The sequence below is a fragment of the Bos indicus x Bos taurus genome, chromosome 22 (assembly GCF_003369695.1).
Source record: "Bos indicus x Bos taurus breed Angus x Brahman F1 hybrid chromosome 22, Bos_hybrid_MaternalHap_v2.0, whole genome shotgun sequence".
NCBI lineage: Eukaryota > Metazoa > Chordata > Mammalia > Artiodactyla > Bovidae > Bos > Bos indicus x Bos taurus.
The window spans coordinates 8878418-8894998 of record NC_040097.1 but is presented as its reverse complement, the minus strand read 5'-3'; the positions used below and the strand labels follow the sequence as shown (position 1 = coordinate 8894998).

The 16581-nt window shown below is 50.7% G+C and overlaps 1 protein-coding gene across 14 annotated transcripts in view; it reads left to right on the top strand.

The window, feature by feature from the left end:
• The window catches only part of MAP4 (microtubule associated protein 4), a 101348-nt gene that overhangs the window by 82428 nt on the left and 2339 nt on the right, over positions 1 to 16581 (top strand). For 4 of the 14 annotated variants that reach the window (XM_027523312.1, XM_027523310.1, XM_027523319.1 and 1 more), the window contains 10 exons: positions 645 to 751; positions 1525 to 1740; positions 4749 to 4932; positions 5445 to 5504; positions 5623 to 5912; positions 7315 to 7428; positions 9243 to 9335; positions 12733 to 12814; positions 14310 to 14422; positions 16280 to 16469. In XM_027523312.1, the coding sequence (XP_027379113.1) occupies positions 645 to 751; positions 1525 to 1740; positions 4749 to 4932; positions 5445 to 5504; positions 5623 to 5912; positions 7315 to 7428; positions 9243 to 9335; positions 12733 to 12814; positions 14310 to 14422; positions 16280 to 16469 (1449 nt within the window). Of the gene's footprint in view, positions 1 to 644; positions 752 to 1524; positions 1741 to 4748; positions 4933 to 5444; positions 5505 to 5622; positions 5913 to 7314; positions 7429 to 9242; positions 9336 to 12732; positions 12815 to 14309; positions 14423 to 16279; positions 16576 to 16581 lie in introns of those variants that run through there. The other 10 variants (XM_027523315.1, XM_027523321.1, XM_027523316.1 and 7 more) reach the window with 6 other exon arrangements.

Below are 16581 nucleotides of genomic sequence, written 5' to 3'. Positions count from 1 at the left end.
TTTCGTGGTATTTAAATGCTTTCTGGTGTAGCCTATTGAAATCTGGAATCATCTCCCCACAGTGGTGCTGCTGGGCATAGCCTTAGGCCATAGACTTTATTTCTGGCCCTGGATCTGATTGCATGGGTCTCCTCGGCCTTGTTGGAAATCTGGGTCACCGCTAGAACCAGATCAGGTTCATCTCACATCCTCCATGAAGTGGTGCTTTGCAGGGAAAGGAAGTAAAGGGAGACCATTGGATAATCATCTGGCTCTTATCCCATCTCTCAGCACCCTTTATTCCAAGAGATAAACTCCAGTAGAAGTGGTTTTTGTCCCTGTTGCTCTGGGAGTTAGTGGTAGGGTGACAGAACGCCTTTGCCAGTCTCCAGGGAAGGGAAACGAAACTTCAAGGGCTATTTCCTTCCATTGATCATTTGTGCAAATCATAGTTAGGTTGCTTCTCCACAGGGACAGGCTGGAATCTAAAACTGTCCTTCGTCACAATGAGGGAAACGGTGGAGTCTTGTCCACTTTCAGCTGCAGAGTTCTGTGGATTTTGTCAGGATGAAGTGCTAGTTAGTGGTGTGTCACTCGCTGCAAAGACTTGCGTCTTCACAATGAGTGTTAAAAACATTTGTTTAGCATAACTTTCCCCCCTTTAGGAGTAGCCAAACCAGAAGAAGGACCACCTACCGGAAGCGTGTCTGGAAATGACATCACCGCCCCTCCAAACAAGGAGCTTCCACCAAGCCCAGAGAAGAAAACAAAGGTAAGTGCAAGAATGGTGGGTTGTCTTCTGCTGTAATTTTTTAAAACTACCTTCTGCTATTATTGTTTGGATTATGCAAGTGAAATTACTTTTTTCTGAGCTAATAATGTGTTCTCCTTCTTCAAGTTCAAACATGCTTAGAAAATATTTTATATTCCCATTTTATCATGATGGCCTAACTCAAACCCTTAAATCTCTGCTTTTGACCCTATTATCTTGAATATTTGTTCTGTAGATACTTCTGCTTCCTTTAACAACACCAATAAAGGGAATTACAGAATTATTCAGAAATCATTTTGAAGTCTTTCTTCATGAAAAAGGAGCACAGATTTTTAAGGTGGAATATAGCTCCAGACACTTATTCTAAAGTATAAATGCTCATTTTAGTGTGGTTGATATTACATCACAGAGTTACAAATAGTAAATAGTTAATGACCTGCTGGTGACTTTCTTCACAGAATTATTGCAGCCTTCAAAAATTAGTTAATTGTTTAAAGTTACTACTGAATTTAAATCTTGAGATGTCCAACTATTGGAATTAGTGACACTGTCATTAAGAAACAATTTCCAGTTTTCTTTATGCTCATCCTGGCATCTTTCCACTATTGACTGAGCTCAGAAGAAAGGAATGCTACTTTTCAGTTGCATCTTTCCTCATTGCTTAGAGTTTTACTTTGAATTGTGCAATTTATACTTTTTTTTAATTTGTTTTTATTCTTGTCTGTGTGTTTGATGTTGCCCTTTAAAAAAAACTAAAACAAATCAACTTAAAGCCTTTGGCCACCACTCAACCTGCAAAGACTTCAACATCGAAAGCCAAAACACAGCCCACTTCTCTCCCTAAGCAGACAGCTCCCACCACCCTTGGTGGATCGAATAAAAAACCCATGAGCCTTGCTTCAGGCTCAGTACCAGCTGCCCCACCCAAACGCCCTGCTGCTGCCACCTCCAGGCCTTCCACCTTACCTTCAAAAGACACGAAGCCCAAGGTAAGTAGCCACCTGAGCACTGTGCCTGGGAAGAGTTCTCCCCTCCCAGCATCAGATAGTTAGGCGCTGTTGCTTCCAGACATGGAAATAGGCTGGGGGGCTAGGAAAAGGAAATGGGGAAAGGTTAACTCAAATCACTTTGGGCACCCATGATGCAGCCATGACATTTGAAGGCCTTTTCTACATTTTTTTTTTTTAACCTCTTTTGGCCACTGCACATCCTACAGGATCTTAGTTTCCTGACCGGAGGTCAAACCCTTTTGTCTTGCGTCAGAAGTGCAGGGTCTTAACCACTGGAGCACCAGGGAAGTCCCCACCATCTTTTTCACTTGGTGCCTTTCTCTGCCCTGGTTGGGGGCAATATTGCCTCTGCTTCCACTCCTTTCTCCCAGCTCCTCCTTACTCTTCATCTATTTCAATACTTGTTAACTAGTTTCCCCTACTCCTCATGCCAATCACATACTCACTTTTGGTATAATTCTGACATCAGAGTCTCAGTCAGATTCAGTTCTTTGTCTTTCTTCTTAATCATCCTGGAGAAGTGAATTTCCTCCAGTAGCTGATTATGATTAGCTCTTCCAGCTTATCTCAGCAGATTCCAGCATCATGTGATAACTTACTTGCTCCTGGCATTAGGCTTCTTCTCCCTGGGCTCCTTCTGAAGTTTTTCAGTTTTCTAGGTCACCCACACATTACTACTTAGGAACTGGGCAGTTCAGAACAACCTTAACTTCACAGGATTGGTATGGGAAGAAAGGGTGGGTGGACTCTGTGGCGCCTTTTCTTAACATCTTGTTTTCTTTGAGAATGGCCTTAGGTCAGCCTGATGTTACTCTTCAAATTCATGATGGAGAGTAGCTTAGCATGTTAAAATAATATTGTTTTTAATTTAATCTAGTACATAAAACTGGTGGAACCTAAGAATCGTAGGCTAGGTTGAAACCGCGGCCAAGAAACTGAGAAATCGTAGTATAGACTAGGAATGAGAAAATCTCGGAACACTTTCTGATCCTTATTTACCAAGTTGAATGCTTTTCCTGATCTTTAGAAAACAATTTATTTGAATAAGGGGGCAGAGGAAGGGTGGCTGGAGCCATGGCAGCAGCTTCGCCCTGACACTTTCTTAGCAGCAAATCTTGAGGGAGACAGAGGCCATGGGAAGGAATGGGTGCCATCTGGTGAAATTCACTCTATAACAATAACAAAAATGGAGCATACTGTACAGATTGCTTTATAGACATTAACTCCTTTAATTCTCTCAGAAACCCGTGATACGGATAGGATATTTGCATTCTCATTTCATAGCTTAGTTAAGGGCTAGTAAGCAGAGGAACCTGTGTTTGAACTTGGGTCTAACTCCAGTGCTTGTGCTCAGGGCCTCTATCAACACTCTTTATCTTTTAGATAAGATATAGATGTTTAGATATTTTGAGAGATGGATAAAAACTAAAGCCTAATGAAATCTAGTTTTTTCCTTATTTTGGTAGAAAGATTTACAGAAACAAAGGGGATAAAACTATTCAGATCTGTCAGTCTGACAGAGGAGAAAATAAAAGTTGAGAAATCAGGAGAGTAACTCCGAGAGCAGGCTAGTTCTGCAGTTCGCTGAGGCCAAAAGCAGCCTGAAGAATGTCATGTCTTTCAGAGATTTCTATCCCTTGTAACCGTTTTCTAAATTATTTTATCATTGTTACTGTTACTAGTAAAATATAAGACCCCATTCGATTATTCTGACTGACTGTATTGAAAATTGAAAAGAGCTGCCAGAGAGGTCCTGGTTTAGTCCTTAACATTTTACAGCAAATAGAGCAGGAGTGCCCCTCCACGGAACCCATGACTTTCTCTAGACAGAGCTGGTAGTTGGACCATTTCCCTGATTCCAACCTTAGGTTCTTTACGTGATGCTTGGGCCCTTCATTTGTAGCAGTGGTCATTAGGGTTAGATTTTCTCTAAATCGGTGCCAACCCTTAATTTCTAAGAACCTCCTTAGCTGATTTTTCATTTAAGCAATGTCCTTGTCTCCGCCCACATCCTACCCTCTGAATGGCCATTTCTCTGGAGTATAAGAGACAGATCCGCTGTGCCTTTGGCTTGGCTTACTCTCTTGAGTAACATGGTAGGTCTGTCCATCTTGTGTTCCTGCAGACGCCAGCCTGTATTGATTCCTTCCTTTTCTTGGTAGTGATAGTGTGCCCAGCCTCCATGGAAGAGGAGCTGTGTCTGTGCCACATGCCTGTGTCTGTGCCTGAGGGGCTTTTCCCTTTGGCATTCAGTCAGACCTCTGGCATCAGCCTCCTCTTGCCCTCTGCTTGTCAGGCCCACACCCTCCACCCGCCCCTTCCCATTTGTCCCTGTGCTCTTACAGAATTCTCATCCTCCAGTCCCTAATGGAGCTGATCCTTAGTGATCCTCTGTTCTGCCCTCCTTTGTCCAGACGAGGGAATCAAGCCCAGAAAGGCTCAGTGATTTGCCCAAGAGCACACGTGAGTCGAGGGGCTGCCTGGAGCTGGAGCTTAGGCTTCTGACCCGATTGATTTGGCCAATGCAGTCTCCATCTGCTGCCCCATCCTGTTCAGAATTCACAGGGTGCGTCTTAGCCCACAGAATAGCTGGATTGGACTAAGCATTTGTAATTTTTTATAATTTCGTTTACTCTCTGGTCAAGTATTACTACATTAAATGCACCAGTATTTAATGCACTGAATCCGGAGGCCGACATAGTTTGTAGTGTGGTGTATTTCTAGGGCTGTTCATCCTCACTGGTTCAGGTTGGACTGAGGTGGTGTGACTCCCTGTTTCCTGATCCCGGTCACAAGGCACCCTACATGGCCATTTCCCACGTTGTCTGGAGGACTTTGATCTTAGAGCCACATATTTCCTATTAGTAGCTGCCAAGCCCACTGCTCTCGTTTTCTGACATCTGCTTATATGGAAGCATCCTTTGGCGTGACTTCCTGGGGCAATTCCTGACCTACCGCTCTCATTGCCACTTTCCCATTTTTGACAGCCTGTTGCAGAGGCAAAGATTCCTGAGAAGCGGGTCTCTCCATCCAAGCCGGCTTCTGCCCCAGCTGTCAAACCTGGCTCCAAGAGCACCCAGGCTGTTCCCAAAGCCCCAGCAACTGCAACTCTTGCTTCACCTGGGTCAACCAGTAGGAACCTGTCCACACCCCTGCCCAAGAGGCCCACTGGTGAGTACTGAATGTCCCTCCCACGGGAACCAGTGGCTTTACCCCAGACAGCTCCAGACAGCTGTGTAGATAGATAGAAGGACTTGTGAACCAGTCCTTCATGGGCCCATTGAAAAGTGGAGCCTCAATCTCCACGTGAGGTTAGCAGCTATGTGTATCCAGAATAATCCTGAGTGAAGGGAACTCTCATGAATTCCCAGGTAGAATGTACTGTTCCTTTCTTCGTAATTCCACAGCACCCAGCACTTTGTGTTCATGATCTTTGTAATAAGAAAGGCCATGTGGAAGCATTGTCAAGACCGTAGAAATGACCAAATGCCTGGCGTTGGACTCTCCGTCTGGGCGTGTCTACTTGACTGTCTCATTTACTAGCCTGTTCCCAGAGCCTAACACAGTCCCTGACTCAAATGATTCAGTCATTGTTGAACGAATGCATGAATCTCAGTTTAGGATGAACCATTCAGTGGATCATCTTATTTAAACATGATATTAAAAAGTGTATATTTGTGCAGCAATCAAGACTGAGGGGAAACCTGCAGAGATCAAGAAGATAGCTACAAAGTCTGCACCAGGTAAGACCCGTTCCCCACGTTGTGGAATCCGGATTTAAACCCCACATCTTCCGTGGCTTTAAGGCTCCCTTTTGCTTTCTCCCCGAACGCGTATTATCTCCTGTTCCTCCCTGAGCAGCTGACTTGAGTCGCCCAAAGAGCACCACCACAAGTTCTGTGAAGAAGAGCACCACCGTCCCTGGGACAGCACCCCCAGCAGGGGCTCCGAGCAGAGCCAGGCCCACAGCCACGCCTCCCCGGCCCTCCGGGACTCCTCCCGTGGACAAGAAGCCCACAGCAGCCAAGCCCACCTCCTCTGCCCCGAGGCTGGGCCGTGTGGCTGCCAACGCTTCTGCCCCTGATCTGAAAAATGTCCGCTCCAAGGTCGGCTCCACCGAAAACATCAAGCACCAGCCTGGAGGAGGCCGGGTGAGTCCAGGGAGCTTGGATCCCTGGCATGCTGGCCCCTGCTTCATCCTCTGCCACATCTAAGCACTGTTCCCAGGCATGTCCTTGCATAAGCCCAAGGGGCCCACCATGCAGGGGACAGTCAGGTCAGTGGGTTCAGTGTCAGGGAGTTTCAGCCTGGGCTCCACCTCCCAGCAACAGGATGCAAGTGGGCTTAGCTCAGGCTTTCTCTTCTCCTCTCCTAGTCTGCATATTGGGGTCTGGGCTTACATTTTTGTTTGGAGGCAAAGGGTTGTGCTTTATTTACGAAACAGAGAATGCCTCTGAGCCTTGCATAGGTGAGAGACATTGGGCAGGAACCTGGTCCATTTTGTTCCTTCTCCTTGCTCAGGCTAGGCAGAAGATGGGCTGCCTCTAGTTCCCTGAGCTGTGTGTCATGGCTGAAGAGTCTGTCTGGACGAGGACTAGTGTCCTCTTGTGGCCAGGGTGACTTTCTTCTATCCCTGGCTTTCCTAAACAAAAGGACTGTGGTAGAGTGTCATGGTGGAGAACCATGCTCTTCACTTGAAGGACTTTCTGAGTACATCCACCCTAGAATTATTTAATTGCTAGCAACCATGGGGCTTCTGTGTGTGAAAAGGTGGTGGCAAGAGTCCAGGTTCAGTGTCTGGAGCAGTGACCTCCTCATCCCGTGCATCGTTCTCTAGGCTTAAACCGCTGCCACCGCCTCCCCTGACTCAGAGTAGGACATTTACATTGTTTCAATCCAGAGCTGCTGAAAACATTGAAGGGGGTCCAAAATGAGACAGAATCCTTGTTCTGTTGGAAGGCGTTTATGGAAAACTGGGATGAGGGCCTGAGGGTTGCTTGTGCCGAGAGAGTGTAGCTGGCGTAGGCAGCCAAGTGCTGCGCTGGGTCTTGATGGCCTTCCCCACTTCTGTGCTCTTACGCGTACGTGGTGCAAAACTTGCTACAGGTCTTGGTGGGGGGTTGAATAACTCAGCCTGGTGATGAAAGTATTTTCTGTTCCAACATACCTGAGGGTGTGACACTTCCCGTCATCAACACTGGCTTCCTGTGACCATGGCAGCTTGCTTGGAGCGTATCAGAACATGGGGCCCGGGGAGGGGTGGCTTGTGATTTGAAAACCCTGGTACACACTCATATTTATCCCTTCTTCCTGCCTCTTCTCCACGAATGGTGTCTTGATCTCTTCCTTGTATCTCAAGACTGGTTTGCAACCCCTCTCCCTCCAGCTTGGTCTGCCCTGGCAAATGGTTGTTTTCTTTCTAGGAGCAAGGGTGACCTGCTTCTGCATGGTGGCCTGGCCTGGATTCGAGTCCCCTTCAGCCTTCTTCCTTTCCTAGCATTTGGGCTGTTATCCTCTTGGTTTGAAATTTGCCCTCCCTTTATCTCCATCCAGGCCAAAGTAGAGAAAAAAACAGAGGCAGCTGCTCCAGCTCGAAAGCCTGAACCTAACGCAGTCACTAAAGCAGCCGGCCCAATTGGCAATGCACAGAAACCGCCTACGGGGAAAGTGAGTTTTATTTAGACTTTTACCTCTTGAAGGTAAAAGACGGTCAACTGTTTCTTCCAGCCTGAGTCACTTTCCCTTCTTTTGCACCTTTTTCCTATCCCCAACTAGTTTCTACTCCTCCCCATGTTCCCTCCTCTGTGTTTGATGACTCAGGCATCAGAAAATTTTCTCTAATAACCTTGAAAGTTAACAGAGCTGGGAGCCCGTTAGCCCTTTAGGGGATATTTATTCAGGCGGATAAAATGGATGCAAAGACTTTCAGTCACGTCCTTCACACTGACCTTGATCTGAAACCTGTTATGCCCATAGCATCCACCTTCTTCCTCAATAAGACATGGCAACCTTCCAGCACCAGGAACCCCAGAGCCCTGCACTTAAATTTCAACTGAAGGCCCCTCTCCACACCGCTGGGTGTGAAAATAGCTTCCCTGGTTCCCCAAGGACCTCTGAACTGAAAGTTAGCATGCTCATTCCCATTTCCCAGTAGAAAACACACTCGACATAGGGATTGCAGCATTATGTGGACAGCAGAGGTGAGTGGGGGTGCTAGGTTCTTTCCCCTTGCCTCCACACCCTGGAGCCAGGACCCTCCTCTTGCCCTGGGAACCTTCTGCCCTTCTCTGTGGCAGATGGGTGGTCGGGGGCTGCCAGAGAAGCCTGAGCTCCAGCCCTGAGGAACCAGGATGGGAGGGTTCAGGCCAAGGACTCTGTGTGGTTGGTAGGCATGGAAGGCTGCACCATGGCTCCCAGGGCCTTCCAGAGGTCCTGTACAGGCCTCTGGTTCAGACCTGGTTCATTAGGAAAGTGGTTTTGTCACTGATGTTGCTAAGAAGTTGGAGTTTCTCAGAGTAGATTTCTCTACTTTGTGGAGAACTCTTCAGTTTGGGGGCTGCATCACTTGGGATGGGCTCTAAGGAAGGAAAGGAAGGAAGCTGGCAACTGTTCCCTCTTGAGAAGCCTCAAAAAGAATTCTTTGTCCCACTTGGAGCCTGGGCCTTCATGTTGCTTTGTTCAAGTGGAGCTGTTCGTGTACAGCACAGTGGGCGTGCCCTCCAGTTGTGGCTCACTGCAGCCCTGCCCAGAACCTGGTCTCTTTGCACGTGAAACTCTCAGGACACAGAAGGTTGGGCATCTGGAGGACTGTGGAAGAGGTTTTACCTTGGCATCAAAAAAGACCAGAGCTTTACTGCAATTGCAACACCCTTTCTTTAGCCCTGAGAGAAATGGACTCACCGTGGTAGTGTAGCAGTGGCTGTGGTGGTGCCCCCTGGTGCCCAGGGCTCTGCATCGCAGGTCCAGCAGCCTCTGCTGTCCTTCCTGTCAGGATCAGATCTGAGTCGGGAGCCAGCTGCCCCAGACTTCTCCGTGCAGCCTTTGCTTTCCCAGAGCAGGTCTTTCTGCAGCGATTTCAGGCCCTAGATTTCAGGGAGGTGCCGTCCTTGGGTGAGGATGGGTCCAGATGAGCAGGACTCTTGCAGAGAGGAGCCTCGGGGAGAGAACAGATGCGGGTGGGCTGTGGTGGATGGGGATTGAGGCCACAGCAGCTGGCCCCAGGAGCGGCGAGGATGTCCGTGTAGCACTCTGGCGACATCTACTGTCTTTGTGTTGTTTGTTCGTGTTTTCACTCTCTCTCCTGCTCCTTCCCATCCCTTGCCCTGTGCTGTTCACAGCTGTTCTGCTGGAGGTAGGGTTTTAACAGCACCATCTGCCGCCCGTCATGGTCACTGTTGGACTCACTGCCTGCCCCATGTCGGTTCTAACCAGCCCTCTCCCTTTGTGTTGTTTTTTTTTTTTTCTGTTCTCTAACACTCCAGGTCCAGATAGTCTCCAAAAAAGTGAGCTACAGCCATATTCAGTCCAAGTGTGGTTCCAAGGACAATATTAAGCATGTCCCTGGAGGTGGTAATGTAAGTATGCGCTCGGGGCCACTGGTGTCTGAGGCCAAGCCCCCCATGGGGCGCACTGGGGAGAGGGCCACCCCCTCACTGGTGGGTGAATGGATTCGGGGGAGACCCTGATGCTCACATGAGTTCAGTCTGGGTGTCCCTTGTGAGCCCCTGAATGACAGCTGGGTGACACCCACTTGGCATCTTTTTGCCCCTGTGGTGGGAGGCCTTGCTGTCAGAGACCTGGTCTGAGGGATGTGGTCAGCAGCTGGCCCATCGTCTGTCTCAAGTCCGCCCCTGGGGATGCGTTGGTTCTGACCTGGGGACAGATGTCACGATTCCTCCAGAGCCCGTCCTTGAGTCCTTGCTGCTCTAGAGCAGGGAGTTCGTGACCAGGCCCTCCCCGCCTCCTGGGTCTTCCCTTCATTTTCATGACTCTGCTCTCTTTTTCGCTCTTGCTCTTTCTCCTCCTCTCTCTGCCGCCTCCTCCTTCTCTTCGTTCTGCTCTCCTTCCCTCACTGTTGCCCTTTTCTACCCCTTTCTCCTCCAGTTTCCTTTTCTTTTTCTCTCCTTCCCTGTCCCATTCAGACATCCTGTCTATCATGGTGCTACTCTGTGCCACCCTTAAGATCTGTGTTGGGGACACACGTATCTAGAGCTCAAAGGGCGGTCCTGGGAGAGACTGTGCTGGCCACCATTGCCATCCAGCACGTGGAGGGCACCCCGTGCGTTTTCCACGCCCCTGTGACAGGCCACAGCAGGCGGGCTCTGCCCTCACCGCCGCCCGCCTTGCTTCTCTCCCACTCCCAGAGGAGAGCGCTGTCCTGGTCTCCCTTGTTCATTCAGTTCCTTCTCCTTGCCGCCCTGACCTGAATTAAGTCCCACTCTGCTTACTGTCTTCACTGTTAGGCTCCATCCTCTGCCGTCTCAGTGGTCATGCCGTCCTGCCCATGGGTTACAGAGGCCCCCACCCCGCAGTTCTGCTGTGGGGGTGCAAACATAGAGCACCTGTTTTTTCCCCCACTTGACTCCCCTGCTTCATGCCCTTCCTGGGCATCTCCCCACCACTGGCTCTTCCTGGCATGGTTTGGCACTCAGGTGGGCAGTGCTGGGCTAACTTGGAAGTTGGCCAGACACTGGCCATGCTGGTGTGGAAAGATTGAGATAGGTAAAGTGTAAAGGTAGCACCTGGTTAAGGTGATAAAGATCCAGCCTGTGAGGGGCCCAGTAGGCACTGGCTCTAGCTTTTCCTCTCAGGCTTTTGGCCTAGATGCAGAACCAGAATGTGAACAGTGAGGGAATTGGGTTGTTTGTGTGTGTGTGTTTGTGTGTGAAATAGAAATGTGTTAGTATATGTTGTGTGGTATATGTCAGAGCTCTGAAAATAGTCCTCATTTATCTCTCACCTACTATGGTCTTCCCACACTGCCTGCGCATGACTTCAAACAGGATTTTTTTGGGCCAGGGAATGTACTTTTTTCAAGTATTTCGTTTTAGGAGGCTTCCTTAAACAGCAGAGCTTTAGGAAACTGCCTGTGGAGATGTTTCCAGGTGGGAAGATGAGGGTAAACAGCCTAGCCTAAGTTACTGTTGCGCCTTCCATCGGCCCCTCCGTAAAGCCACCATAATCATACCTGCATGGTAGAAGGGTGGCCAACAGCCATACGCATGTAACCCTGACCCGCCGAAAGCCCTCTTTCTGCCCAGAGAGAAATTCTGGGGCTCCCGCACAGATGAGTGGCTTGGAGCAAGATTCTGGTTGGCTCTACACATGCCCCCACGTACACACAAACATGCCCCTTTTTGAGAACCAAAAGGCCATTGAGCGAGACCATCACAGCTACTTCTGCGGATGATCAGAGTTTAAATTTTGCAGCAATTTAGTTCCATTTCACCCTCGTGAGGAGGGGCGTGTATGTCAGTGGTTTCTGAGACTTGTTGGCAGGGTCACTTCATTAGCAGTATCGACACCTGTGCTGCCCCAGGGGCAGATGGTGCGAGCGGGTGACAGGAGGCAGTGTGTGGATGCTGGGTGGTCGTGGCTGGGCTTGTGCTGGCCACTGGGCATCCCTGGGTGGGGCCTGGGGCCTGCATGAGAAACAGCAGCACATGGCTCCTCTAGGTACCAGCCTCGTCTCAATGGCTTTTAAGTTAATAAGAAGCAGTTAAGCTTTTTAAAACTTTTCAAACATATACATATACAAAATTAGAAAAAAAAATGATAAAGTGAATTGGATGTCCTTTTTTACTCAGCATTTATTATTTTTGTGGCCAGTCTTATCTATGTATGCTCACCTCCATTATTCTGAAGCCAGTTCTAGTTATATCTTTTATCTGCAAATATCCCAATATATAACTGTAACAGATAAGAACTCTAATATATGTATGTATACTATAAAACCCCATAACGTGTTAAACAAGTTTGCTTAATCAGGTACAAGTAAGGTCCCTAAGTTGTGGTTGGTTGATTTGCCCCCTTGTAATCTTAGGTGTCTCTTGCTGTACAAGTTCCTTGTTCATTTTTCTTTTTTCATGGTAACACTTTTCATGAGTAAAACTGAATGGTTTGTCCTAGAATTTGGGTTCTACTGAGGATATCCCCATGGTTTCACTGAACATATTCATTAGTCCCACATTTTTCTTCAGATTAATTCAGGCTTGGCTCTTTTTTAACCCCCACATTTTTGCAGGATGTTCAGAGGCAGTGGTGGTGTTTCTGTCAGGAGGCACATAATGTCTCACTCTTCTCTTCATCTCTCTCTTCCTGATGCTGGTGGCTCTTCTTGCCCCAAACCCTGAGTTCAGCAAAGGTGCACTGTGGCAAAACTGGAATTCCCCGTCCCTTCTTCATGTATTGGCCGGAATGCATCTGTAAAGGAAAACTTCCCCTCATAACTGTTCCTTCACTAAGGACTGGGCTTCACATTTGGAACCCAGTCAAGGGTTGTGTGGGCTCCACATCCCGGCAAGAGCCTGGCCATGGCGAGTGACCTCTGCTGACCCCTCACAGGTCATCTCGGGTATGGTGCAAGATGAGCCTGCCACAGTTGCTGAGGACACGTGGTGGCCTGCTTTAGCAGCTGCCAGACCTGTGACTGGGAAGAGTGCACTTCCCCACGCTCCTGCTGAGGCATAATTGTAGCACTGTTGGAAAGACAGCTGAAGCAGAGGCTGCCATTTTGATGGTAGTAGGTACTCTGTAAATGACGATTGAGCACACGAAGCAGTTAGTGTAGAGCCGATGCCCCTACAAGAGACAGTATGAAGAGGAGATGGAGCGAGGGGAGACGCAGGGAAGGCTTTGGAAAAGGCGCCCTCTAAGCTGGACTTTGGAGACCATAAAGAGAGCTTGGGTTTGAGCCTGGCAGTAGCCCTCTCTCTGAGTGAGTCATTTCCGTTTGTATGTTTTTCTCCTCAGGTTCAGATTCAGAACAAGAAGGTAGACATCTCCAAGGTCTCCTCCAAGTGTGGGTCGAAGGCTAACATCAAGCACAAGCCTGGTGAGTGGTGCCTTCCTCATCCCAGGTTTCACCCCTGCGCCTCTGTCCTTTTTATTAAGACTCCTAGAGCCACCCACACCCAGGGCACAGCAGTAGAAACAGCATAGTCCTCAGCCCCTGTCAGGGAGGGGCTTTCTGGGCGCTAACCTCTTCATTGGAGGAGGAACAGTTTGTAAGGGCTGCCATTTGCACGGGCAGAGTCTTGAGGCCCCACTGTGTACACAGCACTGTTGACCTAGGCCTGTGGTAGAGGTGCTCTACCAGCTGAGACCCTTCTCAGCCTCCCTGCTGCATGTTCAGGAGGGTGCTGAAGGAGCTTTAGGAAATGGTGGCTGGGCCTTGCCTGTCAGACGCAGGAGCAGAGAATATTTCCAAGCAGTGAAGCATCAACCACCAGTTCCTACAAGGGACAGGAAGCCATTCAGCAATGCTGCCTCGGCCCACGGGCTGGGATCTTACTGTCACAGCAGTCCAGACTTTGCTTCCAGCAGCACAGGCCTGGCGCCCCTGCAAAAATCTCTGGCAGCTGGCATGTTGTCTGGGCAGGGCCTGCGTTCTGGCTGTACCCTGAGTCTCATGTGTCCTGGTCCAGAGTCTGCAGCAGACGTGGGGCAGGGCCGTACCTGCAGTAGCAGGCACACTGGCTGACAGCTTACCTTCGTTTTTCCATCCTATCTAGAAAATCCACTCTCCTGAGGTAACTTCTTCCCTAGTGACAGTGACTTGAGGTCCAGCTTTTACAGCAGGCCAGAAGTCAGTGGGTCGGATACCTGGAGGATTGGGCAGGAAGCTGGGTGACATGAGCAGAGAGGAGATGGGAGAGTGAAGAAGACTCAGGGAAAAGCCCAGCTGAGAGTCTGGGTGGCCGTGAGAGCTCTCTGGCCCTTGCTTCTATGGCCGCACTCTGGCTGAGCTGCGAATGTTGCCCGTGTATAGACTACCTTCCCTCAGCTCCCACCTCTCACCTTCTCTTCTTTTCACGACAGATTGGGTTAAACTGTTCACCCAGACCATATGACCATCCTGTCTTGCCGGTCACTCCTCTCCTCCAGTATCTGTGCTGGCAGCTAGAAAATCAGGATTCCAGGATCCTGACCCTGACCAGCAGGGTGTCCATGAGGCTGAAAGCAGGCTGGACTCCCGTACTGCTGTCAGAGGGAGGTGTCACTCAGCCAAGTGACCCCGAGGCAGGCGTGCATCTTGGCTCCTTTTGAGGCTCTCCTGGGGCTGCAGGCAGTGCACGCACGGTGGTGGTAGGGTGACTTGCCTTCTCTCTGGCTGCGTGGCAAAATTGGCTCAGCCTGACCTGGAGAAGAGGAGCCCTGTTATGACAGTGTTCACTGTGCCTCCACCCGTGTCCTCAGGGCCACCAGGAGCAGATTACGTTTTCCCCGTTTCTCTCCCAGGCACAGCCCAGTCCTTAGCCAGCCTCCTGGCTCTGCCTGTAGGGATATTTTTCTGTCACCCATAATGACCCATGTCTTTTTGGTTCCAGGTGGAGGAGATGTCAAGATCGAAAGTCAGAAGCTGAACTTCAAAGAAAAGGCCCAGGCAAAGGTGGGATCCCTCGATAACGTGGGCCACCTGCCTGCAGGAGGTGCCGTGAAGGTAGTGCTTGGGTCCTGACGGGGCTGGAGGTGGGGGTGGGCTTGTGCAGCTGGAGTCGGTCCCAGCACATGGGTGCCTGTCACCGCCCCTCAGTCACTTCAGGAGTCATGTTTCACCCACTTCGTTACTGTTGCCATCGTCAGTCATCCGTCCTGAGTGAGGCAGGAGAGGTGAAGAGGCCCCAGCCCAGTCAGCTCTCATCTGTCCAGCTGGAGACAGAACCTTCTCCTGAGAGCCGTGGGCTGCCTTTTTGAGCCCATCTCAGCCGTTTTCAGAGGAACAGGGCTGATGTGCAGGCCCCACTGAAGCCAAGGGTCAGTGGAGTGCAGTTCTTGCGGCACCTCGCAAGAGGGCAGTGCGGTGCTCTGTGTCAGGCTTCCTTCCGGGCCTGCGAACGGGGTGGCTCCTTTCCAGCTGCCCGTGGCGGCAGGCCCGACGTCCACCTCCTCAGGCCTGTACTGCCAGGCCCTGGAGAGTGTGCGGCTTCCTATGCTGGTTGGGCCTCTCCTGCCTTCCTTCCCTCTCTTCCCTTCCCCTCCTTCCACAGTACTGTGAGACCCTTTGTCTGCCAGAGATTCTGTCCATGTTCCATGTCATCAGGTAGGGGCACTTTGGGGCAACGCCTTGAAGGCTTCCAAGTCTGAGGGTGGCTGCAGCTGCCTCGGGAGATGGGTGAGGAAGCGGGGATGTGAGTGGCGCTGTGGGCCTTCCTCCTGTGTCCAACCACCCCTCTCAAGCTCCATCCCAGCTTTGTCCTGGTCGCCCTCTGTCCTCCAGTTCAAGCCCTGACTGGCTCCCTTGACCACTGGGGGCCCTGGCTCTATCACAGACTCTTGTAGCGTGCTCCACACCTCATGAGGGTCCATTCTCTGGTCGTCTTCCTTGGGGCACTAACTTCAGTGTGGTCCCAGCCATGTGACAAGCACGTGCAGACCAGGGCTCACTCCTGGGCCTTTCTGACCACCAGTCTTTTTATTCACATCATCTCCCTTTTTTTTTTCCTTTTAACCACTTCTGGAACTGTTTTTCTAGCACAGAGGCTATATCTTTCACTGTTCTAAGCAAGGACCACCCTGGAGCCTTCCGTTGTCACCTCTGGGCATTTGTGGCACAGGCATACCAACTCACCCAGTGCCCTGGGCCCCACCCCCCACCCCCAAAGCCCTCCCTCTTCTGCTCTTGACTCACACTGGGTGTCTACGGCCCCCACAGTCCTTACTCTATCCTGAAGCTGTCCCGGCCCCTGTAGCCTCCCTCTTCATACCTCTTGGACACTTTCCTGGCTCCTCTTTGTCCCAGGCCCTGAAAGGGTGCCCAGCACAGAACAGGCCTGTGTCAGGGGTGAGTGAACAGTGATTAGCCAGGCAGGGAGTCTGTGGGGTCCCTCAGGTCCGAGGTGGCAGCCTGCACCCCACGGGAATGGGTCCAGCTCCCAGAGCTCCCTAGCCAAGTCCTGACCTGCAACTTGAGATCATTCCTTGGGTTTTTTTGCTAACAACCTGCTGTCATAGTTGTTTTGATCTGGCATCAGCCTTGTTAAGGAGCTGGACTGTCATGTCAGAGGCTTCGTGAGGCCGCCCAGAGGAGGCTCCTAGAGTGCGTCCCTAGCCAGGCTGCACCCCCTTCCTGCCCCAGAGCCCACGCCTGGGTTCTTGCCCAGCACTGGGCCATTCAAACCAGGGTTTGGCCTGGTGGGTTGGGGTCGGGGTGGGAGCACCTGGGCTCGACTCCCAGATGCGCTGTACTCAGGCCGTCGAGGCAGTGGGGGTGGGGGCAGTGTGTGGAACCCACCACCATCACCATCCCACTCCCTCCCCGACTGACCCTGCACTGTCTCCCCCACTGTTTCATTTGTAGACTGAGGGCGGTGGCAGCGAGGCCCCTCCGTGTCCGGGCCCCCCTGCTGGGGAGGAGCTGGCCATCCCTGAGGCAGCGCCTGAAGCTGGCGCCCCCGCTTCAGCCAGTGGCCTTAGTGGCCACACCACCCTGGCAGGGGGTGGTGACCAAAGGGAGGCCCAGACCTTGGACAGCCAGATCCAGGAGACAAGTAAGTGGCTGGGCTTGGCCTGAGGGCCAGCCAGGGGCCCTGCCACTGGCTGCAAATTGAAACTCCTTTGTTTTCTGACTGGAGAGTGGCCTGAATTTTAACGAAGCAACCT